At 43.7% G+C, this 24,290-nt stretch overlaps 2 protein-coding genes across 6 annotated transcripts in view; one reads left to right on the top strand and one right to left on the bottom strand.

The window, feature by feature from the left end:
- Positions 1 to 5,606, bottom strand: part of LOC134149974 (Golgi integral membrane protein 4-like) — a 44,236-nt gene extending 38,630 nt beyond the window's left edge. For 2 of the 3 annotated variants that reach the window (XR_009960553.1, XR_009960552.1), the window contains exon 1: positions 4,389 to 5,153. Coding sequence is in view for 1 of the 3 variants with exons in the window: in XM_062593377.1 (XP_062449361.1) it covers positions 4,389 to 4,575 (187 nt within the window). In the remaining 2 variants the exon portion in view is untranslated. Of the gene's footprint in view, positions 1 to 4,388; positions 5,154 to 5,562 lie in introns of those variants that run through there. The other variant, XM_062593377.1, reaches the window with a different exon arrangement.
- Positions 5,607 to 17,438: 11,832 nt separating this feature from the next.
- MIB2 (MIB E3 ubiquitin protein ligase 2) overlaps positions 17,439 to 24,290 on the top strand; it is a 53,575-nt gene continuing 46,723 nt past the window's right edge. For 2 of the 3 annotated variants that reach the window (XM_062593180.1, XM_062593182.1), the window contains exons 1-2: positions 17,452 to 17,524; positions 17,949 to 18,080. The gene's annotated coding sequence lies outside the window, so the exon portion shown is untranslated. Of the gene's footprint in view, positions 17,525 to 17,948; positions 18,081 to 24,290 lie in introns of all 3 variants that reach the window. The other variant, XM_062593181.1, reaches the window with a different exon arrangement.

The following is a 24,290-nucleotide window of genomic DNA, read 5'->3' on the forward strand; positions in this document are numbered from 1 at the left end:
GCCAGAATGGCACTGGGCAGCAATTCAGAGGGGAAAGAAAAGGAAGCCTGCCTCCAGAGTTAAGATCTTCGGGATGAGTCATGCCACAACACACAGCCTCTGGGAAAAATGAATGAAGTGGGATGATTTTTTCACGTATAAACAGCTAATCCAACTGTTTGCCAAGATCCTGCCAAGCCAAAAGCCCCAGGTGCTTCACCCTCTCACTGCTTGTGAGTCCACAGAGGCTGCCAGCTCCAGTCAGGTCATATGGTAACAGCAAAAATAGCACGTATCCTGCACTAACAGGTATTTTTGCTACCTGAGAGATGATGCTCCAGCCTGGGGAAATACTAGACATGGAATATCCACATGTACATCTAATATTTTAGTGTGTTGATCATCAGTGGCACCAAGCCTAAGACAATGCATCTGTCACTTTTAATATGCACAAGGAGATGAGCTCAGAAAACTGACAACCTGAAAATCAGGACAGGACATCTTCCAAAAGATCCTACAGCTCATCCAGGAACTACAAGGTTGAGATGGAGATTACACAGAAATTGAACTCTGGGATCAGAATAGTCCTTTCTGGCCTTAGCATCTGCAAGTTTGACATTTCTGAACAATGCAACTACTCTTCTGGCTCTGCCAGCCCGGGCTCATCAAGTGGCAAGCTCAGCCCAGTCCCAGTATGAGGAGCCATTCCTCAGGCATCTATTCAAGCCCAAGGTCTCTCCATCTGAACCATCTAACTCCCTCCCTCACCCCCTTAGAGGGTGGATAAAGCCAGCATCCTAGGCCAGAAACTCCCAGTGTCACCATCCCCATCATCGCCTTCTTTCTCCATCCCTCATTAAAAAATGATAGACATGTCAAAGGTGAGGATCCTTTACCTGGGCTGGCCACTTAATTTTTTCCTGTGAAGTGAGGTTACACATCCTAACCGAGAAATAACGAGGCAAAAGCAAGGAAGACAAAAACAACACAAATGCTAAGAAGCTTTGTTCGAGGAAACTGTAATCTTAAAAACATCAGCCACTTTCTAAAAGCCTCATCAGCTCTGGGCACACCAGCTTTTATTAAGAGCATCTCACTTTCTTGAAAGCTTTCTTAGGAGAGCACTTGAGGACAAGTCTTTGACATGATGTAAACCTCAGGCTAACAGTGAAGTCACGGCAGCAGAGACTAATAGGGATGACAACCAATTAACAGGTTTTAAGATGTCCTTTCATGAGCACTGAGCTTCCGGCATGTTGCCTGAGCAGCTCTAAGAGGAATTCCCTATATTGGTGTTTCTCCAAGCAGTTTTCAGCATACACAGAGCAGCACAGGCTTCCAGAGCCCACTGTGCTCCTTCTCCTCTCCCAGCTACTTACGTAAAAAAGCTTTTCTCTCTGCTGCTTCCCTTGTTACAGATATCAAGAAAATATTCCCACCAGTCTCCATCCAGTCACATGAAAACTAACTACTCATGGCATCACAGTCTTGAGTCTCCCAAACAGGGAGGCAACAGCCATGCTCCTGAATAATCCAGAGCAAGGGACAAGGGAAGCAGAACAAAAGCCAGACTTACCATACACTCTTTTCTAATCAAGAAGGATGCCAAAGGAAACAGCATTCAAGAAACACCTAATGGTGAGGCTAGAAGAGCTGTATTCTCATACTCAGCCACTGTACAATGGCAGCCCATTGTGAGAAAGAGTTCCTGCATCTCAGACACCAGTTTAATATGACATTGTCAGGCTGCTTTGGAGAGAGCAGAGAAATGGATGGTGCTGTAAATGCACCCTCACTTCTTTTCTGTTCCAAGAATACTATCTGTTAGTGAACCAGCAGAAATAAAACCTCTAAAGTTTCACTCCACCAGAGCCTTCAGGGAACAGCACACACATGCACAAACACACATCTGCAAGAAGTAGGAGCTTGCAAAGAGACACTGCTTTTAAAGCCACTTGCTACACAAATCAGCATGCCTCAAGTTTTGAGTGGGAACTGATATAGAACAAACTAATCTGGAGTGCACACCAGGTCACAGACTGTCAGATTTTCTCTAATCCCCTCTGAACCTTGTGCTATACCACCAAAGACCCCCAGACCACAGGTCTAAAGGCAGAGCCCAGCATTTATCAGGAAGGCCTTCTCAAATATATCTCCAAACCCCACCCAGCAGAAGTGAGACACACACACACAGGGACAGAAGAGCCAAGCAGATTCCTCTGCAATTACACCTGGACTACTATAAGAAAAGTGGGTCAGCTGAATCACAGTAAACAGAGCAACTTCTGTATACAGCAGCAAAAGCTAGCTGATACAAACAGTACTAGCCACTGGGTAGGCTACAAGAGCTTGGACAGGGACACACACAGGTGACAATACCTCCCCATCCTCTTTTCACACCGTGCATTTTACCTCTCGGCAAATTCAGCAGCTCCTTTGCTCTTAATTTAAAACAGAGCAGATGAGATCCATTTCCCTGTCTGCAGCTGGTACAAAAGAGAATATGGTAAAAGCACTGCTGACTTCAAGACAGCTCTGCAGTAAGTATGGCTTTGCTTCCTCCACTTGCTTTCCTTCTCCTTTTGCTCACTCCTGGCCCAGCCCTTACACTTTCAAGTCTTATTTACAGAAGCAGCCAGAAGCATTAACAAGATTTTGTGCTCAATTATGAGAGGAGCAGGGAATACCTGATAGGTGAAAGGACACAGGGTAAACAGTGCTGAATTCCACCTCATAATAATACGGTCCTCCTTTTGTAGGGTTGTGAAGAGAGAAATCAGACAGAAAAGACTTATCACAATTAAAAGCATGCAATGAGGCAGCACAGGGACAGCAACAAAACACCTGGGAGCTCTGACTTCCATACCCTTCTGGTTTGGGCACCAAATCAGCACAGGTAGCAGTACAAGAAGGCAGCACAAAGGCCACGGCAACATGTGCAAGATATCACTGCCTGTATTTGCCAATCACTTGGCCTCTTCCACCAGTCAAATCCAAAAAGTTTTACCTTTGTCAAGAGAGTTGGACAAATGTTCTAAAAATAAAAAGGGTACCCATGGCAACAACTATACTCGGAAATGGGAAGGCTGACAGTAAGTTAGAAACGCCAGCAACAGACTACAGCTCTGCCATTCGAACACTCTTGGGTGGAAAAATATTATGAGCCTGACTCAGTTGCTTGCTTGAGCCTGCTATTTCCAGAACCACGGTTCTCGCAGGCTGCCACTGTCACCTTATTCTGTGAAGAGCCATCCCTCTCTCCAATGAAAGCAAGAAATGCTGACACACCAGAGAAACGTGAGCTAAAATGTGAGGTTTGTCTGCATAAACTTCATTCTGTGGGCACTCCAGGATCAATCTACCTTCTATTGCTCTGCAGACAACTTCTGGCTACCAGAAACTGGTATCCTACCAAATCTCTCTAAAGGGAGCTCAGCAAATCCTGCTAGAGACTCCAAAGCTAGTGAGAGGTGCCAGTAGTGCAGCTCTGGCAAACACAGAAGGTCTAGAACATATAGACTAGAAGGAGGAGATAAAGCTTAGCAGTGGAATAACATGTGCCCTCAGCCTTCCCTGCTAGGATCTCTCCAGGGGTTAAAATGTCATTCTGCCACAGTTAAACATTTATCTAACGATGGCAAAGGAGAAATAAAAAGGAATATGTTTACTTTTCAGACTTTTGGCAGCTCTTGCCTAAGGAACCAAGTTCTCCTGCCATGACTGCTCACTGACCTACAAGAGCATAGGTCTCTGAAGCAGGCTCAAAAAAGCCAATTTCTCCTCCTTTTCACTACCTCCTATTTAGCAAACTTAGTATATATCAGCCCCAAACAAGCTGGCAAGGCTTTTCTAGAGCCACAGATGAATGTAGCAAAAAGAAGGTGACTTTCTTCTCTTGCAAAGGTAATGGGCAGTAGACAGCGTGAGGACAAACATCATTAAAGAAGCCGTAGGCTCTCTATTTACTTTCTGGAGAGAGGTTCCCACAGGTCAGAGAGCAGAGCTCTCCAGTCTCTTGAGTCTGACCAACTAGCCCATGTATAAGCTTTGTTTGCATTTTCAATACTTTGTTTGCATTTTCATTTAGAGTGACATAGGACTAGTCTTTATGACTACATGGAGGAGGCCTACATGGTAGACCAAACACAGCTAAACTCACCAGTCCAGTACATTCTTCCCTATGCTTCTGTGTGCAGCAATTCAGATTCAAGGCTACTCTAATTCTAAACAGAAAGGGGAGAGTGAAACAGGAGACAATGTCTTCTTAGAGCTCTTTAAAGTCAAAAGCTGAACTTCACTGCACAAAGGCACCCAACTGGTCACAAGGCTGTGCAGGAAGGGAAGGAAGTTCTGAAGGTGTATGCGTGTGCGCACACCAACACATACCACACATGCACAGAGCCACTCACCTTGGAGTTGAGCAGACAGTGCTTCCTGCTGCTGTTTGTATTTCTGGGCAAGGGCTTCAGCGTTCCTCACCTTTTGCTGCAAGTGATTGTACATGAAAACTCCAGAGCCCAAACATGCCAGAGCCACCAGGCAAAAGCCAGTCTGCAGAAGCCCCTTCTGCCTCCTTGAACACATGCTTGTCCCCATGACGGGGCTGAAACTATGTAGACTTGCACTCGTACCCTCGCAGTGCTAACGCATCTGGTTCTTTTTCCAGGCAGCCTTTCTCCACCACAAATTCCCAAGTCCCCTCAGATACCCTCTGCAAGACTCCAGCAAAGTCTTGCCGTTGGATAACTTTTCCTTCCCTCCTTCCCAGCTCTCAGAGAAGTAGAAAAATCTCTAACATCCTTTTATTCCTCATTGCCCAGTGCAGAGAAACGAAGCAAAACACCAGCGTCTGAGAGGAGCAGCCGAGGCGTCGGGAGTCGCGTCCCTCAGCCGCAAACTGGTCCGGGGCCGGGGAGAGCTTCGGGCCGCGTCTCGCGTACGGCTGTCTGGACGGAGGGCGAGTGCAACCGGCGGAGGAGAAAGAGCAGGAGGAGGAGAAAAACTTTTGCTTCCCATGTGCTGCGGGGGGAGGGGGGGGAGGAATCCGTCGCTTTTGGCTCTTCCCCACCTCCCTCTCCGAGCACTGACCGGAAAAAATAACCCGGCGGGTAGGGAGCCTTCCTGCTCCCTCCCCTCCGCTTTCCTCCCCTCCTGCAACAGTTTCCAAGAGGAAGCGGCGACACTCAGGAGTGGGAGACAGGCCGGGAAATCGGCCGCGGCATCCGGGCTGCCGCGGCGGCGATCCCGCCCTCCGCGCCGCGAGGGGGGCGGAGGGAGGCGGGCTGGGAAAAGCAGCGCGGATCCCGGGGACCGCAGAGCCCCGCCGGGCTCGGCAGCGTCGGGCCGCCTGGCAGCGGCGAGCGGCATGCCCAGCCGCCGGCGGTAGCTCCCCCGCGGGCAGCCCGCTGGCGAGGCAAGCGCGGATAAACCTCGGACACCCACTGGCTGGCTTCTCATTGAGTCAGCATCTGCACCACAGCCCAACAAACCCCCACAGGGGGCAAGTGCCTTGAGGCACCCAGCCCCACAGCTGCACAGAAACCCGAAGGAGGGGTTTCTCTCTCACACTGCTGGACCACCTACCCAACTTCCATCACAGCGTGCTGACCCCCAGAGGACTTCTCTGTGGCCAAGGAGAGGTAGCTTCGCCTACTCCCTAAGCAGGCTTGGGCCCTTGAGTCCTTTCACGTGTTTGTTTTCCCCTCCCTTTTCTAAACAGTCAGACAAACCCAAGGCCTCTCTTGCTGATGCTGGTACCTGTTGCTGAAAGGAGACAGGTGCAAGTCGCTTGCACTAATTAACAAGACAGACATCTTCAAATGACCTCTTTAAAAGCTTTGAGAACAGAAGCTTCTCCTCAGGAAAATGTGAGTTAGCAAAGGCAGGACTTCAGAAAGAGAGAGCTATTAGATGACGTAGGCCTTTTAAAGGCACCCAGGGCAGCTATGGCCTTTCCTAGAAGCTGCTCTCTTTGGCAGAGCCCAGCCCATGACATCCCAACTGGTGACGCACAACCAGATCATTAGCAGAAAGCAAAAGCAAACTTCCTGCAGCTTTGCCCATATTCTGAGCTTACATGTGGTATTTAAGGCCCCCAGCTTTATAATACACCTCACCTGTTCCAACAGCCAGACTGTCAGGTTGGCTGATCTGTTACCTGAGCTTGCAAAGATAGTTCCTCCAGAATTCTGCCAAGTTCCATTTTTCAGATATCTGCAGAATAAGCAACAATCATAACAATTAATGCTTCAGTAGTAATTCCCTTCCAAAAATCACATAGTGTTTTGTAATTGTTAATCAGCTGAGCTTTACAGTAAAATTGGGAAACAGCTGAATGGCATTCTTTCATCCCCATAACTTGCAAATAGGAAAACTGAGGCATAGTATCCTGTAAGGTTATAATTCATCTGGAGTAACTAAGTTTTTGATCATTTTTCCAAGCACTTTAAGTGGATTTAGTATGTCTTTTGAGCTGAATGCTAGTACAAAGGTGTACTAGCCTACTAGAAACTGGGTGATCTGGCTGATTTGGGATGCTTCATGCAGTCTGGGTCATGAATCATTTGCACATAGGGTCAGGGGTAACCTTGTGCTAATTCACATATCCTCAGTTCAAGAGATCCTCCGCATATACTGTAAAGACTGCATAGGTCAGACAGCCTTACTCTTCAACTATTTCTTCACATAAATGCCCTGGATTGAGTACCCCAGCACCTTTTCAAGCTGTTTGTCAGGATCTGGAATGTCATTTGTCTGTATCTTGAGGACTGAGGAAGCAGACTGTGTGGTGAGGGATGTGAGTCTCAGGTCTCGGTTTTGCTCCTATTTCGCACATTCCTTCCCCCCCCCCCCCTTTTTTTTTTCTTCCCTTGCTGCTCCCATTAATTACTTCCTCATGTGCTGGTTCCTGCCTAAGAAATACTGGGGATTTCTGAGGTTTTGACAGAAAGGCCTTTGTTAAGGGAGTATATGTCCCCAGAAGTTTCCCTCTGAAGTTTCCAATAATATTTTGCTGGACATGGGGAGTGGAGAGGACAGATTTTGTCATGATGTGACCATTATGGGTAGCTGACTTACTGAAAAGCTCTGAAAGAGTTGCTTCCCCTCTATTTTCATTCTTCTCCTCCCTTCTTTTCTCCACTGACCTCCCTGGGCACCAAATCTTGTTGATTCCTGCTGTAGGAAGGCCTCACTGTTATTTCAGATTCGAGAACTACTAGCACTCTATTAGTTTGTAAACAATGAACAAGTGCAGATAATAGCATGAGATCTGCTGTAGTTTATGAGATTAGTGTCTCTCCAATACACTACATTCTGTTAAGCCCTCCTACAAAAAAATGTACAAGGATTAATAAGAGGCTCCACCACCAAGTTAACCATGACTACAAGAGCCAGTCGATGAAAAAGGTAACACTCTGACTCATGAAATTTTCACTGAATAGAATTGCTTGGCCTTAGTTCCTAGTTGGCACTGGCATTTCCAGATCCATTACAGGTCCCTTGGCACAGCAAATTTCCATTTAGAAATAGACTGGTCATTCTTGCTCACAGATATGATTTCCAAGGTTATCAAGTTATGTCAAGTTATTTGGGGCTCAACCAACATCACACTGTGCAATGCCATGTACCTCTCTGCTGATCACAGCCCTGACTGCTCAGAAAAAAATTAAAACAAAATGGTTGCCAAAATTTTCCTCCATTAGCTGTATGAGTCACACAGAACAATAAAGCACTTGGTTCAAATCTTTCCTATGCAAACAGTTATTGCATTAGAATATGAGTGTCTCTGTAATAGTTGCTCTTCTTATGAGGCTAGATTACACTGACAGAGAAAGGAAGGGAAAAAGAAAACAGTTTATATGTTTGAGAACACCAGTGGATTAAAGCAACCATGTAATCAGCAGTCACTTACCTAATTCAAATACACCTTTCTCTATATTTCAGTAGGTGGGAATGGATGGAGGCAACCCGGGTGAAAACGACTTCTCACTTCCCTACAGTAGCTAATCTTCCACATAGCATATCTGGATTTATATAATTCAACCCCACCACTTGTCACTAGTCTGCTATTTTACAACACTGAACAGTTTTCCTTATATAGATCCAAGACTATATGTCCTTTCTCTTTGTCTCTTGGTTATTAACACTGCACTCAGGACAAAATTGCAGCAAGACTATAGCTTGTCACAGCTCACTGCCTGCACAACTTTAAAGGGCAAGTGCACTTTCACACTGCTGACATGCGCTTCCTTGTGGTGACAGGTCTCAGGATTACACCCAAAATGTTGAGAAACTATCTGACCATGTCTACAACATTCTTATACACGTTTATCCAGGGTATTTGTTCAGTTGCAGAGGGCGGCACAGCATCCTAACTTGTTTGCTGACATTGCTTATGCATTGTCAGTGCAATCACAGTGACCCAGTGCACTCTTTCTTACACAGTCATTCGTAGCAGTGCAGTGGGATCAGACTCTGATGCAAAGTTGCTGCAATGAAGTGTACAGGATGAGAGGATGGGTCACTCTATTCTCATTTTACAGATGAAGCTGAGGCATAAACTGCTTCTTACAGGACCCCAGGGAACTAGGTGAAATTCAGAAACGAAGAACAGTGTTTCCCTGGTTACCCCTGGCAGGACAATTGCAGGGCTGCAGCTCCTAGGCTGAATACATGACATCATTATTTTCATTTGCCATCTGCCTTGACTGCAGGCTCGATTCAGCATATTCTTTGCAGAGATTTGTTTGCAAGTGCTTTAAAGCTCCCTCTGAGATTTCAAATGGATATATGAAGATCCAAGCTGTTTCTAGTGCTTTTTGCCACACTGGCTGAGTTGCAGAAAGGACAGAAAAGAATTGTCAGCTGAGTCCATAGACCATGTAAACACACATTAAATGACTCAGAGAACATAAGAGAAACAGTTGATAAGCAGGGTTCCCAGACTTCCTGTTCTCTGGCATGCCAAGTTGTTCCAACTGTCCTGGTGTATGCTTTGGAGGGTGGAGGGGGGGAGATTTTAAATTCACACAAGGAAGGAGGTGTGTCAGTAGTAAACTACTAGAACAGAACAGCTTTTTGAAACTAGCTAAATCCCATGCAGCCCTGATGTCAGAAGTACACACAAAAGCACAGAAGAAATTGGGTATTGAAAAGGCAAGTTTCCAAATAAACTTGGACAATAACTAAAAATGCTTAATGTCTTTATAAGGCAGGCATTGGAATTTTAAGTAGGAATTTCACTACTACTAGGATGTCATACTCATTCCACTTAATTCCTTCCTTGAATCCTTTTATAGTGTTTAGATCAGCTCCATAATGCTTTGGATCTCTTCCAGGAGGGAGAGATCCCTTCTGGAAGCAGTTGATTCGTTGTGCTTTATACGGCACTCTGATGTCTAGCTATGCAGCCACTAGGAAAACCCCAGGCTCGGACCCAGTTCTGGGCTCTTATTGTTGGAAGTCTTCAGACTTTAGTTCTACGCCTCAACTCACTCAGCAGCAGGAGGCTAATTGTAGTGAGAAGAATGCATTTGGGGAAAGGAAATAGATTTGGTCACATGATTCTTTTTGAGCAGTAGAATTTTAAAAAGTGTTGACTTTTTCTGGACTGCTTATAAGCCCTGTAGTGAACTCATGGCCTGGGATTCATAAAGCTTAATGTCATATTTAATAGTTTTTGGTTCTAATTACACTCAAATTCTAGCTACATCTTTTCATTTGAAAAAGCAGAAAAGGACCAAGTCTAATCCAGATGCTCTAAAAAGCATTTCCCTCAATAGCTGAGCTGCTGAGAGACTAATTTGGCTGAGACACACCAAATTCAGTCACCTTAAGATCACTGGGAGATGATCAGAAAATTCCTTTCTCTCTTCTCCTCTACAAGACAAAAGCCAGGAGCTGCAACTGTTTGTCTTAACTTGCTTGTCACTTAAAACTGATAAGCAAGTTTCTCCTCAAGGGTGTGAGGCTGCCCTTTATCTTTGTTTGGCAACTAAATATAGACAATAGGGAGCTAAGAATAGTTCTGTTTAAAACTTCTGCAGCCAAGAGTTGTTCTAGAGCAGAACCAGCAAGATAGAGGAGCTTGAAGAACATAAATAAGATAGGAAGACACTTAGCAGCAGAAGGTATTCTACTGCCAAATAGGCATTACTGGGTATATTACACAGGTGGTGCTTGAAATACATGATTGGGGTTGCTATTTAAAGCATACCTGTAGGTTATTTGTACCCTGCCCCTGATTAACCTGTGTATCTTAAGTAATTTCACCTGTGCACACATTTCTCTTCAAAGCTGTCTTTTCTCAGGAGGTAGGAAAATTTGAAATACATGACCATGCAGTGACTAGCGTGGTAGGGCCCTAGCTGGTACTCTCCAAATGGCTGGTCAACAGCAGTAGCCACTTCCAGAAACTGATGGTTTGAACCCATATGACTTAGTTTCCTGTTCTGTAAATACTAGTGCCTTCTGAGATCTTTCTGGGTCCTGTGTTGCTGTGATTCTGTAATCATACATTCTGCAGTGAGGGTTCCTCTGGTGTCTAGTGAGATAAAGACTCAAGTTAGAAATACTAACTCTAGTTAACTCCCATTCCTTAAATCAGAAAAATCCAGCTTCTTACTTTCAGCCACTGGATTCACTGCTTCCAGTCTGAAGTGACAAACTGCTGTTGCATACTTGCCTGTCAGACATAATTGCAAAGCCACAGAGAAAGTGCTAGAAATGAAGATGCTGACTGGGTTCATTGCAACTTTCACAGTCTCTCTACTAGGATGACACTAGAGTAGCAAGATTTAATTTTTATTAAGGGTCAATTCCCCTAGGGCCATCATACATTCATTTGATGCAATGAAGCAAGCTTGCCCTAGGAAGTGTGATACATTGCCATTCTGTTCATGTAACTAAGCAGCAATTTCTCAGACATCAGCAAGCAATCATTTGCTCCCATTTGCCTCATGGCATTGTGCCAATCCTCAAAGGAGGACAAGCATTGCAGGCTCAACTCATGCATGTCTATCTTGTTGCAGAAGGGACATAAAAACTTGGCTGACAAAGGAGATGCTCAATTAGGGGTGAAAGAAACTATGATGTTATACCTCCATACATGTACTCAGTAGACAACTGAGTCACCGGCAGAATTCTCAAGAAAGCACAGCTGTCCTGCTCTGCAAATAAACAGCTTTAGAAGAACTGCTGCACTTCTTTCTAGAGAGTTTGCCCCAGTGCAAAGACTTGCACGAATTCTGCACACCACTCAGCATGCTAGAGGAAAATAGTACTTCACAACATAGTGCTTACCCTACCCTGGGGCACAGAAGCTGCTTCCCAACTTTTAGTAACACAACAGTCTCTACCCCACCAGCATTTCAGAGGAGACAGACACCAGCAGCCAAAGTCTAGGAAACTTCTAACAAACCAGAGAGACTTTGTTTATCCAGAATCCTTTGCTGACAAGAGCAACCCCCACCCTGTCCCTTTGGGTGAGGGTGGTTTGTCCAGCTAACGAACTGTCCTCATTTAGCTGTCCCCATCCCTATTACCACACAGGCTTCACACCATTCACATCCTGTCATGATCTGATTTTTTTGTGATTTTTTTTTTTTTTTGCAATGCTCCATCAGAGAAATTGCTAGATATGCTGCGAGCTGAGCTAACTTTCCTAAGGATCCTACCTCCTTCATTGGTTCACTGTAAAAAAAATGTGATGGCTTGAAGGCAGGATCCATTTCTTCCACTACCTTTCAGCTTCTATAGTCATTTATATCCATGTTGGATTAAAATGTTACATGCTTCTTGGATCTATTTTCCACTTCTTTTTTTGTTTGTTTTTGAAAATGACCATGTAATGATAATAGAGAATCTGGCCTAAGATGAATCTTATCTCCTTTGTCAGTAGTAACTACCAGCACTGCTTCCAGTCAATAATGGTACTGGTCTGCGTTTTTCAAGCAAAATGTTCCAGCATACCCAGGACTAACCTCAAAGGTGTAACTCCAACATGTAAATATCTCCTCTTCCAAATCAAAGAAGTGCCTTTGATCTTCCTTAGATGTTACTTTTAAAGAACAAATACAGCCAGGTTCCAGAGCATATGGGAAGCCTTTCCAATCAGCTTTTCAAATACCTACTGCAGAAGGTTAAAAACAATATCATTGTCTTAGTCATATTTGCCTAATTGATTCTCTTAATGATCATAGACCAACTATACTACATTGTTCTCAATCACATTAGTTTAAAGCTGGAATAACCCCACCAAATTTAGAAGTCATCAGATTTACACCACTTTCAGTCATACAAACCTAGAACCAAGCTTTGCCTTTTATTTATCACTTACTTTATTTACCTTTATATTCATTGGATACAGAGTCTGAAGGCAGACACAGGTTTTTTACCATATACATCCGTTATCTAATCCTCATAATGGCTTTGCCATGACTCCTGGCTTGTTTTAAATCTCCTGTTATTTAGCCTGGTTTTTGAAAGGACGAGGGCTCAAGGAATCAGGAAAACTGTTCAGCTGTTAGAATCTGATAGATTTAAACCCTAAGGTCTGTATTAACTTGGAGTTATAATCGTTCCAGTAAAAAAATGTTAGTTAAAATATAGATAGCTGCTTTTCAGTGTTATAAGTTATTGGCAAGGAACAAAGAGGAATTCCTCTTGGGTATATATGCTATTAGGCTGTGATTCTATTTGTTTCAGAGTAGAGACCTAGATGTGGAATTGTACTTCCTCAAAGTTCAGGAGTATTTCAAAGTTGCGTATCAGATGTAGGTTTCTTTCTGGCTTGTTGGAAACTCAGCTGAGGTTGGAATACTGTACTGTTCTCACTTAAGAGTGGAATTATCACATATACATTTTGTTCTATCCAGGTCATTGCCTCCAAAAGCAGTGTCACATCAGTGCACATTTGCAGTGTGTGAGCCAGGGAAGCTGCCATTTCCAAGCTTCATTTTTAAGGAGAGGAGTCCCTGAACCAATCTTTCCACGCACAAATTCTTATATAAGCACACAAAATGGACACTGCAGAACACTGTTGTTGAGGAAAATGCCCTTCTATATGTGACATGAAGACACCAGTAGGACTGCCTGTTTTCCCCCCACAAGCCTTTTTTTTTTTTTTTTTTTTTTTTTCCCCCATGTGCTGTTAGGCTACCATCAAAGAACCTCCCTAGATTCCTGCTGCTGGTATTGCATTCATATAGGCATCTATCTTCCTGGCCAAGTGCCACATCTGTAAGCTACAGAATATTAGGGAGAAGATGAGTTCCTTTGTAAGTTAGGTTGACTAACAGAGTTAAATTCATAGAGCTTCACTGATCTTTAAGTGGCCTTTCATATCTGTTAGAGAAGGTGCCTCTGGCAAAGCCTATAGTCTGTGACTCTTTCTGTTTAACAGCGGCATCCAGTGGGCAAAAAAGATTCCCAGCAAAATACATTAAAAGATCAGGATAGGACCGTGTAAGATTACGTGTTGTTATCCCATATCCACAGCTACGTTTCCTTGTTTCAGTCCCTTGCAGTAGCATTATAATATGGCTACTGAGCAAGAGACTGAGGTAAACTCACCCTTACAAGAAACCAGAGGATCCACACTGCAAAGTGTATGGTCACAGAATCACAGCAAAACAGGATCCAAAAAGATCTCAGGAGGCAGTAGTATTTACAGAACAGGAAACTAAGTCACATAGGTTCAAACCATCAGTTTCTGGAAGTGGCTACTGCTGTTGACCAGCCATTTGGAGAGCACCAGTTGAAAGTTGCTATGTGTATTCCAACCACTTGCTGCTCAGGTCTGCAAGAATTCATCTCTCCCTTCACATAAGAAGTGAAGGGAATGGGAATTACTTTGAAGCATACATCTGTTACAACTGTTTGGAAACAAAGCAGTTTGATTTTACTGTATGACACATCAAAGAAATCATCCTCCCCATTTACTTCCATCTTGCCGCCAAATTCCTGGATATTGATGTACTTAAAATGGTTCAGCTAATTATTTCTGATCCTGAAACAGTAGGCTTACTGCTATCTTTATGAGGAATGAAATCATGACACAGCCTAACACTCAGAAAGAAATGACTTGAAATGATAGCATTGCTTTCTCCTAACTCAGCTGTAAAACATGGTATTCTCCTGCTTCTTTATTAGCATTTGGTATCACAGAATAAATATGCTTCTACATTACAAAACCTATTCTGTAGCTGGAAGCCACAGGAGATTGCCATCAAATCCAAAAAGACTTGATCATTTCCTCCATACCCAAGGGTTTTTTTTAATTCCAGTCACGTCATTTAGGTCCCACCGTCACTAGTGCTAGTAGAATTGAGAGACTGGTAAACTGTGATATGTTGGCAAGAGCAACTGGGAGCTTCCCAAGCAATTTCACTGCCAAAACTGGAATCTTAGGAAACTATTCCCCTGCTCAGTAGTCTTGAGTATAGCAAAAACTCTGTTTAGAAAGGTGGTTTCATAATGTTTGCTTTGATCTTTAGTGCAATATAAAGTAGACCCTCTTTTGCCTTTTTATTATCTTGCCTGTGAAAGATTTACCGAGTGTATCAATCCACTTTTTCAACAGTCAATTGTCTTTTTCATGTGTTCTGTTCTCACAAAACTGATAAAGGAAAACAGTGCAAAGCATATTACAAACCCCACAGCAAGGGAATAAATGATCAGAATTAGCCTAACTTTTCCTGTATCTTTGATGTTTGATGCTGTTCACAGTACTTTTGGTGTTAAACACAACAAAAATACCACTTCTCCAAAGCAGTTTTATACAAATAAAGGCAAATCTTTATCCAAAATAATCACAACCAAGCTTTTGTGTCATAAACTGAGGTGCTGACTCTAAGATTTCATGTTTGCCTAAGAAGGTGACTTCACACACAGTCTAACTTAACCTGGTTTTCCCTTTCCCCCTCATTTTTTTTTCAAAAAGAAAGATTGAATGGCAAAAGCCAGATATAATTTAGAGTCTAGACATGGAAGTTCACATGTTTACAACCAGAACTGGTAAAAGTAAAGCCTTGAAACTTACAGAGTAAGCAGAAAACAAGATACTCCAAATGTGAATGAATATTTTCAGACAATTGATTTTTGCTGCATTCATCTGCCTTTAAGGTATTTTTATATTTAAATTAAAATATAATTCTGTCCGGTAAAAGGCAAGCTGCGGGAGTATCAGTGCCTATTTAGATCCACTTACCACATTCTCAAATACTCAACAGTACACTTAAATACCTAACAGTATTCATTCTCCATCTTCTGGCCAAAGGGCAAAATGTGCTGCAGTTGTGCTTATATGGAAGTCAGCACTCTGCCAGTCAACTCAGCATGGAGCAGAAAGTTAGAAGTATATGTACTCCGTCTGCACTGCTGAGTCTGAACCTATTTTCCTTGATAAACCATTATCTCTCTCTCGCACGTGTGCACCCTCCTTATGCCTTAGTGGCATATGTGGATCTATTTCAGACTTGTAGTAGAGATGCTGGTTGTATTTATGTGTTAGAACTAGATCTAAGAAAACAGTTCTACTACAATCAAAGCCATAAATCTGCCACATAAAAAATAAAAATAAATAAATAAATAAAGATAACACAGAAAATGCTGACCAGGACATAACGTCCAAACAAAATACTTAAATACTTACCTTGCTAGTAACTTGATTCCTTTAAGGAACTGGATGAGACTTTTTGGTGGCAGAACTGGCCACAGTCCTCACAGATGGGTACCATTGTGTGGTCAGGTTTAATATTGCTAAAAACCATCAGGAGACCTTTTGGAAAGAGAAAGTGATATTTTATACCATCTCCAGGTAAACTGAGGACTTGCACTCAGTTTCTCAGATTTCATTCACTCATTCTCACATTTACATTTTCACTACCACCCCAACATGTGTGTTTAAATGTTCTCACCAACATCACTTGTGTGCAGCAGGGGACAAGGGACACTGACTATCGATTCCTCTTCATCTATCTTTGGCTTTTATCAGTTTGCAAAGACCAACTGGTTTTTGGATAGTTCTTTTGAATCCTGTAGGTACAGAAGTTGCTATGCTGTGATCCTGTTGCCTCAGGATTTTGCTCAGTTCAGCCTGCACAAGTTCTAGGTAGGCTGCTGACTATTGTCTATGTTTATCAGTTTTGAGTTTTAGGGCTCTAGTTGGTCTTCCTGATGGGCTGATGGGAAAAGAAACGGAACATATGATGTTCCTTGACCTTGTTGCCATCTTCCTGTTGTGAGTGAAGGGTCTTATGCTGACAGGTTGCCTGCGCTGTGGTCTTATCAGAGTGCAGGCTTTCTGGGTTTGACACAAACACATTCCTCAATTTAACTGCTGTGAAGTGTTAGTGCAGCATTATCAAGGTAGACTGTTCTTTTAATCTTTGTTCTATTACACCATGAATATGTCATTCACACTAATCTTACTATTTTTCTCAAGTCTCTACGTTGTCAGAGACTAAATAAAAAACAAAATTTCATCAAGCATCTATACAGCTTCAAGTGAGCCATGCTCAACATGCCACCAAACAATGTAAGACAGGTAAGCTTAGAACAAACACTCATAAGGTGTCTCTGATTTCCACAGGATAAAAGAAAGTTAGAGTTTGTTCCGCTCTTCTAACAGGTGATCTGTATGAGGGTATTGTGAGTGTTATTAGCAGAGAGAAACAACAGGAATTCCTAATTTGCCTCTGCTTCTTTGAAAAGGAAGATAATACACAAGAAGTAATACCTTATGCTTTCAGATCCACCCATTGTGCATTTAAGTGTCACAGTGATCCCAATCAGGAAATACCTGAGCCATGATTTTGCAAAAAAAGACTTCCCTGGGGGAAAGCTGTCCCTTTCAGACCCCTCAGGCTACCTGGAGAACAAAGTGACATGGCATCTTGCAAGGAAATAAACTGAGGCCACAAATCTCCCTAAAAATAACTAAGTTACTCATAAATCCTCCCAAATCTAGCACGCAAACTTTTATAAAAGTGAGTCTTGGAGGGGATCCTACACTCCCTACATATTCAGAAATCCCCATGGATTTTAATTGCCATTTTGCTTGCATAGAGACAACGGGAAACGACCCTATTTATCCTCAAGGCCACAAAGCAAGCCAACCGGGAGCACAAGGACAGTGCAGACAGGCCGGAGGGAAAAGGCGGACCCCAGCTCCAACAGCGAGGGGACATTGACTGGCTGAGGGAGATGGGCCGCAGCGGCAGAGCAGGAGCCGTCCTCGGGCGAGACGCGGGGCGGAGCCGACTACAGCCCACCCCGGCCCGGCCCGGCCCGGCCCCGAGATCACCGCAGCGGCGCCCTGGGCCGGGCCCGGCGGCCGCTCCGGACCCCCGTCGCTCTGGCCGCGGCCCGCGGGCGCCGTGCGGCGGCCGGCAGCGAACTACGTCTCCCAGCATGCCCCGGCGGCTGTCAGCAGGCACCGAGGGGCCAGGGCGGGGCCGCCCCGGGGCGGCGGGGCCGAGCGGCGCCGCTGCAGCTCTGGCGGGGCCGGCCGCCCGCGGCCCGGCTCCTCGCCCGCTTCCCCTGGGTAAGAGGGGGGAGCCGGGCCGCGGGCGGGGCTGTGCGGCGCCAGCGCGGCTGCCGCTGTGGGGGCTGCGGGCGCCGCGGCGGGGTGCGAAGCCGCCTTGGGGCCTGGGCGGCGGCGGCGGCGCGGGGCCTGTCGGCGGGGCCGCCGCGGCCCCCGGGCGGCACCGGCGGTGGGGAGGTCTCCGGGGCTGCGGGGAGGCGCGGCCCCCGGCTGCCGGGCGGGCGCAGTGGGCTGCCAGGACGGGTGTAGGGGAAAGCTGCGGCCGCCGCGTTTGAGCTGCTTCTGCCGCTCCCGGAGGAGCGGCCGAGGTCGGACTCCGGTCTCCCGTGGCACGAGCCTTGACCGGTAAAAGACCGAGCGATCCTCTGCCTTCGGTGATGGTGCCCACCTGAGCTACTTCTCAGATACTGCGCTCTCTCCCTAGGCCGGTGGAGTAGGTCTGCTTTCCAGGCTCCTGCACCAAGGAGGAGTGAGGGAAGGAAACACATACAGCCCTTTGTTAACGATAGTCGTTCTCCAAAGGGTTGTGAGTTTTGTGCCCTCTCAGCTTGGTCGGGTATGTGGCTTTATTTCCTTGTCTTCTTCAGAATAAGCTGGGAGTAGGTCTGCTCTAAGTGGCGAGTCCTCTTTCCACCATATTTAACCAGGCTTGAGGCTGTAGTGGGATGAATCTGCTTGCTCTTGCTCCATTTTTCTTTTCTTCTCGATGACTGGTTCCAGCTGTCCCAGAGGATATAAATATACATAATTTCCTCTTCTGAAATAGGTACTGCAGGTAAGCCCTTACTTGCTGGGGTGATACCTGAGCATGGAAAAACTGGGAGTGATTGCTTTTGGGCATTTTGTTTCACTGAAGCATGTGACATATTCTAGATAAATATCAGAATTAAAGCACGTGCTGCTCCTGCCTGCCCCCACCCCGTGTCTTGCGCTTGTGTGATATTTGCAGTTCCTTGAACTGAGAGAGAGAAAGTAGTAGAAACAAGGGCTAAATTTAAACTGAGAGAGGATGGTATAGCTACATTGAATGCTCTGTGTTTGATTTCATTTGCCTACAGATATTCAAACCCAAAACTTGCTTTTTTGACTGTAACAGATTTTAGTATCTAGCTTGCTTAGACACGAGTGACCTCTGGCTTGTCTTCGTGGAGGTCATATGAACTTTGTGTTATTACTCAACCCTCTCTGCTTTTGGCTAAGAGCCTCATTAAATCCTCTGCACTTCTCTGTTAGGAATTTATCTGGCTTGAATGGAATACCCTTCTTTTTTCTCTGATTAGCAGCTCTTTGGTTTTGTAAAACTACTTCCTGTGAAGGACAATGCAGTTGCTCATCTTATAGCTCCTTTCCCATCTCGGTTATCTTCTTGGTTACCTGTTGAATTGTTTGTCCATGCTTTTGGGAGGTAGGTGGGTGAATTAAAAGATTTATTTCCTGTAAATAACCCATATGGTTACGATTGGGAGGATGCCATGTGTTATGCTGAAAACTTAAATCAGAAAGAGAATGCTTCAATGGCCTTGGCAGAGCTAACAAGGTCCCTGCATTGCTCTGAGCTTCACAGTTAACATGTATTGGATGGATGATGGCTCCCTTCAAGGAGTTATTCCCTGAGGCAGCTGACAAATAGGGCAGTGGATTAGGTGTCAGGTGAGTCACGCTGTAGTCCCAGCTTTGATGTGTTTTGCATACCTCATGCCCATTGTCCATGCTATTCTTGTCTGTTTCTGTAGTGGAAAGACATAATGAGCTCACTTTAGACTTACAAGTGTTCCTGCAACATATGTTACAAGCACTTTTTTAGCTTTCATTTAACAATGTTACCACCGATTCTGTTTCCTCAAATAATTTTCTTTTTAGGCTTCAACAGGGTAAAGGTTTCTCTTCTTGTTCCTAACACATAGCACAGCTCTCAGAGTCACTACCTGAGAAGAATCTTCAGAATTGTATGATATTTGGGTTGGCTTAGCTTTTTGTTTATTATGATACTGGTGTATTGTTTTATGTGTATTGATATGTATTTCGAATGCTTATTTCTTTATGTGTTTGAAGCTCTGTGACTGTGAAAGCCCAGTGCCCAATTAGTGCATAAAGAACCTCCTACTTTCCTGTTTTGTTTTGCAGTGGCCCTTAATCCACTACTAGAAATCTTCTGAAGAACATGCTAATGCTGTGTTATTTCCCAAGAGCCACTGCTTTTGGTTAATGTCCCTTGCTAATGGTTAGCATACAGCAGCAAGGGAAGAGAGAGCATGTGCAACATAGTGTCCTTCCACTAAAGCTTTGGTGAATGTTTCAGAAGTTGCAAAAACTGAAAGTACTGCATGGTTTAGTGGTTTAAACTGTCTCTTTCCATTTTTGTTTGGAAAGAATCATATTCATGGCTTTCTGAGCTACATTGATTGACAAGTCTGTGGCTACATGACCTACAGTGGGCTAATAGAAGTTACCTCTGAAACAAGCTTATTTTCTGTATTGCATTCATGTGACATTAGTATTGGTTGCCTGCAGACGCCAGTGTTAGGTGCCTATGGCTTGGCTGAAGGCTTTCTCCAGCTTGATAATTTAGCTGTTCCTAGGTCATGTTTTCCCTGACTGCCTGTTCACGTTTCATCTGTTTTTTCTCATCTCTGGTATAGAACTGTTTCTGGTACCCTGCAGAATTCAGGGTGAAAGTGAATGGCCACACCACTTGTGGCAGTACTGGTCATGCTCTTTTGTTTTGAGCTGCTGTTTTCCAAGGATTTCTAGTTGTAGGAATGGAACACAGAGCTCTGAGAGCAGACAGTCTTGTTTGGTTTTCAAGGATTTTGATTCATGGGATGGAGCCAGAGTGTTGTGAATGTGCTCACAGGGAGACCAATGCGTGATTCAGCACATTCTCATTGGAAACTCTGATTGGAGTGCCCCATAAGTCTTGTGTGGGTTTCTTAGTTATTGCTTTTTTTCCCTTGTTTGCTCCTTTTATTGTTTAAGGTATGATCAGGTCAAATCATATTGCTGGCTCACACTGCTCCTTCTTCTCTATCTTAATAAATCATCTAATTACCATATTGTTCAAATGGTCATATTATTAAGGTTGCCACTAGCAGGAAAGAACACTTTCTTGTATTTCTGTTGAGGTTTTTGTTCTGTTTCTCTCTCTCTCTCTCTCTCTCTCTCTCTCTCTCTATTATTATTATTATTATTATTTAACTCTTCCTTCTAGCCTTCTGATGGGTTGTCCTCTTAATTAAAAGAAGTATGTTTCTGTGGCAATTAGCACCTTACTCAGCCTGGGCAACCTGTTTTTCCCTTCCTGATTCTCCTGCGTGATTTTATCTGGAACCTGCAGGGCTTTATCAAATAAAGATCATGCTTTGAATTCATGCCCAGTGAGAATACTGAGCCATTTCCTCCAATAGTCATGAGCCAATAACGTCAACAGGTCGCTTGGGAGTTCATCACTCTCAAAATACAGGCCTCTTAAACCTGTTCATTTTGTCTGCAGATGGTAGAACTTAAAATCTTGTATCTATCTTAGTCTTCTGTGGAGTATCTCCTTTACTTCAAATTTGTGATGTATCGCTTGTTATTGTGGCCACTGCTTGAGAGTGTAAAGAAACTGTATACTTATTTTATTGTTTTTATTCTTACCAGAGCTACAGCTTCTGAGCAATGGAGAGCTCTTCCCCCTTCAGAAATGGATAGGTGTGTGTTTGTGTTTGTGCTTAACTTCAGTCAGGTAAATATCCAAAGCTGGAATGGTGAGAGGGAGACATGCATCTGTGCAAAAACAGGCAGGGAGAGCCTGCATCAATGTGAACATTTTTTTCCTGCCTGAGTACTGTAAAAATGTTCTGCGTATAATCTTAGCAGTTTAGAATTTTTATTTCTGTGGGTTAGATATCACTGGATATTACTGTCTCCTTTGAAGAAGCAGTGAGAAAGCAGAGTCTCTCTCATGTCTTGAGTCTCACAGAATTTAAGTATTTTGGTTCCTTCTGTAATGAGAGGGATTCAGAATTTCCCAGGACAGGGACCAAATCCTCTAGCACTTAGACCAGCTGAATGGGGAAAATAGCAACAAAGAAAATGTGTGTACTAGCATGGTAGTAAAATCCACATTCCTTGACATGCTCCCAAGAAATTCACAAATTAAAAACTGTATCATGGGTAACACTTTCCCTTTGTTTCCCTGGGAATTTGTATAAGGACATAGAGCCAGATACTGGAGTTTGTATAAGGACAAAGAGCCAGGTGGTGGAGTGTGACTAGTATGGGCAAGGCCTGGAGTACAGAACTTTGAGCTAGGATATGTGGACTTCATTTTTGGCCCTGCCACCAATTCCTTATATAACCATGTATCCATTTCCTATCTTTGAAGTGTTCTTGCATTCTTTAAAGTACTCAGCTATCCAGAGCTGAAAGATAACATCTGTACTTCCAAAATATGCAGACTTGTAAGTGAATTGGTGTACATGCTGACCCTCAAGCCTTTTTAAGTACCGGAAGGGAAAGCAACAGCTAACTACTCAATTCATTCTACTGCTATGCAACTGATGTCTCCCTAGCCAAAGGCATGTCTGGGTAGATTGCACTTAAACCTCTTGATCTGCTTTGAGAGCAGAGAAAGGGCAAGTCCTGCTAACCAGTGCAGTAGATGCCAGCTGGTTGCCTTCTATGTCTTAGTGCCAATGGCCGGAAAAGTGATAGTGATTCTTGGCTGGAGAAAGAAGGGGTTGCTGAATGCAGTGCTTTTGAGTTTTCTCATATGCCACAAATCTTCCTTGGAGAGTATGGAAAATTTAAAATACCACTGTTTCTCTATCAAGTGAAAAATATCCTAGTTCCAACTGTAGAAGGTAATCACCCTTTTAAAAAGAAAAAAAAATGTTCCTCCACTTTTTTTCTTTTTAACTGAAATGTGATATAAACATAACTCTGAAATTTGCTGTTGACAACAAGTGGGTTCTGAGCTCTTAGGGCTTGAGGCACCAATCTGCAAGCTGTCAGAGCCAATTAGAGCAAATGACTGGAGCTGATATGTTTTTCTTTCTTCTGAAAAGAACACAGTTCATCAAAAGCCAGAAGGAAATTCTATCAGGCTTATGAGCAATTATTTTATGGGATATAATGTGAGAACTCCACTAGATTCCTAGTTTGAATATTTATTTATAATCTTTTTTTAATTCTCCAGTGAATAGATGAGAACTGATCCCACCAGCTTAAACTGTAAAGCTTTTTGCAGGGGACTACATGTTCCACAGTATTTGATGGCTGGTGTCTTATAAATCTGAATTTCAACTGGCAAACAGCATTTCACCTTTATGTGGTATACTACAACTTCTATTGTGGGAAGCCTATGACAGCTATTTATTTTTGGTTGATCAGTGTTGTTTCTTGAAGGTTCCACTTGCATTTGTCCTGGCTAGAGCAAACATTGACCTACTGTGCAACCCAGTTTATTTCATGGGTCTAGTCCATTAGTCAGTGTTGAGCTGACTCATTAAATATACTGTACTGTGTCTCTGCTCCTGGTAAACAGTGTGGCTGATAGTGCCTCTTTCTGTTCCACTTATTTTATTGCTTGTCACTGACAAAGATCCCCTTTTGGTACATAGAGCTTACTGGCAAAAGCAGTTTAGGCTGAGACTATGCAGATGAGTGTTTTGTTTTGGAAGTAGGTTCATTTTTCTGCATCTCTTGTCATCACAAGTGGTTTGAGGTTGGAGTTTAGGTAAAGTGAAAATCTGAGGTTCAAGACCACCTTATAGTTCTGATTTGAGAGCTCTAAAAGATGGCAAGCTCTTTGTGCATGACTTTACACTCCACTGGAAGAAATTCTCTGGCTAGTATGTTTCTTGAGACTTCAGCCATATTCAAGCTGAATGGTCTCTTGAATCTGATCTATAATGAAAATTGAGGAATATGGCTCCTGTCTGAGATTTTGGTCGTGGTAGTCCTGGATCTGAATGTAGGGAGTATTATTTGTGACTAGTCTTAAAAGTACAGAGGACTTGAAAGCAATAAAGCATAACAGACAAAAAAATCACAGCCCCAAATTTGTACCTAAATCCAAGAAATTTAGCTTTTGGAACAAGGAGAATGGAAGATAACTCTGTAGGACTTCTGGGGTACCATCTCACCAGCTGGAAGTGTGTGGGGTGGTGATTTTTGGGGGCTATGGATTCGGTTCCTCCTAGTGCTACCTCCTCACAATCCAGGATGTGCAAACAGTTAGACACAGACATCTTGCTTTTCCCCTAAGAGCAAGTGGTAGGCCCTATGCTCCTCAGTTTCTGTTTGGTATTTTCTAATGCATTTTCCTCTTCGGTTTATGTATTTTATAGTATGAAGTAGACATAGCCTTGGGACTGAGTAATTCCATCGGTATTAGTGTAATCTCCAGGCTTCTAGCTCTGCTGTAGACTGTCTCAGATAAATTGCTGAGTGTTTCTATGTCACAATTCTGAATGAGGACATTGGTTTTTGCTTAGTTAGTTTCATTTTAGTCTAATACTGATATTTAACCCCCAGAAATGTCATCTACTCTTCTCTCCCCTGCTGTGCCAGTGATACCATTTTGCAAAATCTAGGCTAAAAAGAAATCCTGACAGTGCAAGGAAAAATATTGTTGTCATCAGTGAGCTGTGAAGCAAAGCATTGCTGAGACCTCAGAGTTTAGCACTGAACTATGCACTTCAGCCAGTTCTGCAAATCCTTTTGGTGGGCTGAGGGGGAATTTCATGGTGTTAGTCTAATTCTCAGTGGATGAATGTGTAAC

This window comes from Rhea pennata, chromosome 22 (assembly GCF_028389875.1).
Source record: "Rhea pennata isolate bPtePen1 chromosome 22, bPtePen1.pri, whole genome shotgun sequence".
NCBI classification, from domain to species: Eukaryota; Metazoa; Chordata; class Aves; order Rheiformes; family Rheidae; genus Rhea; species Rhea pennata.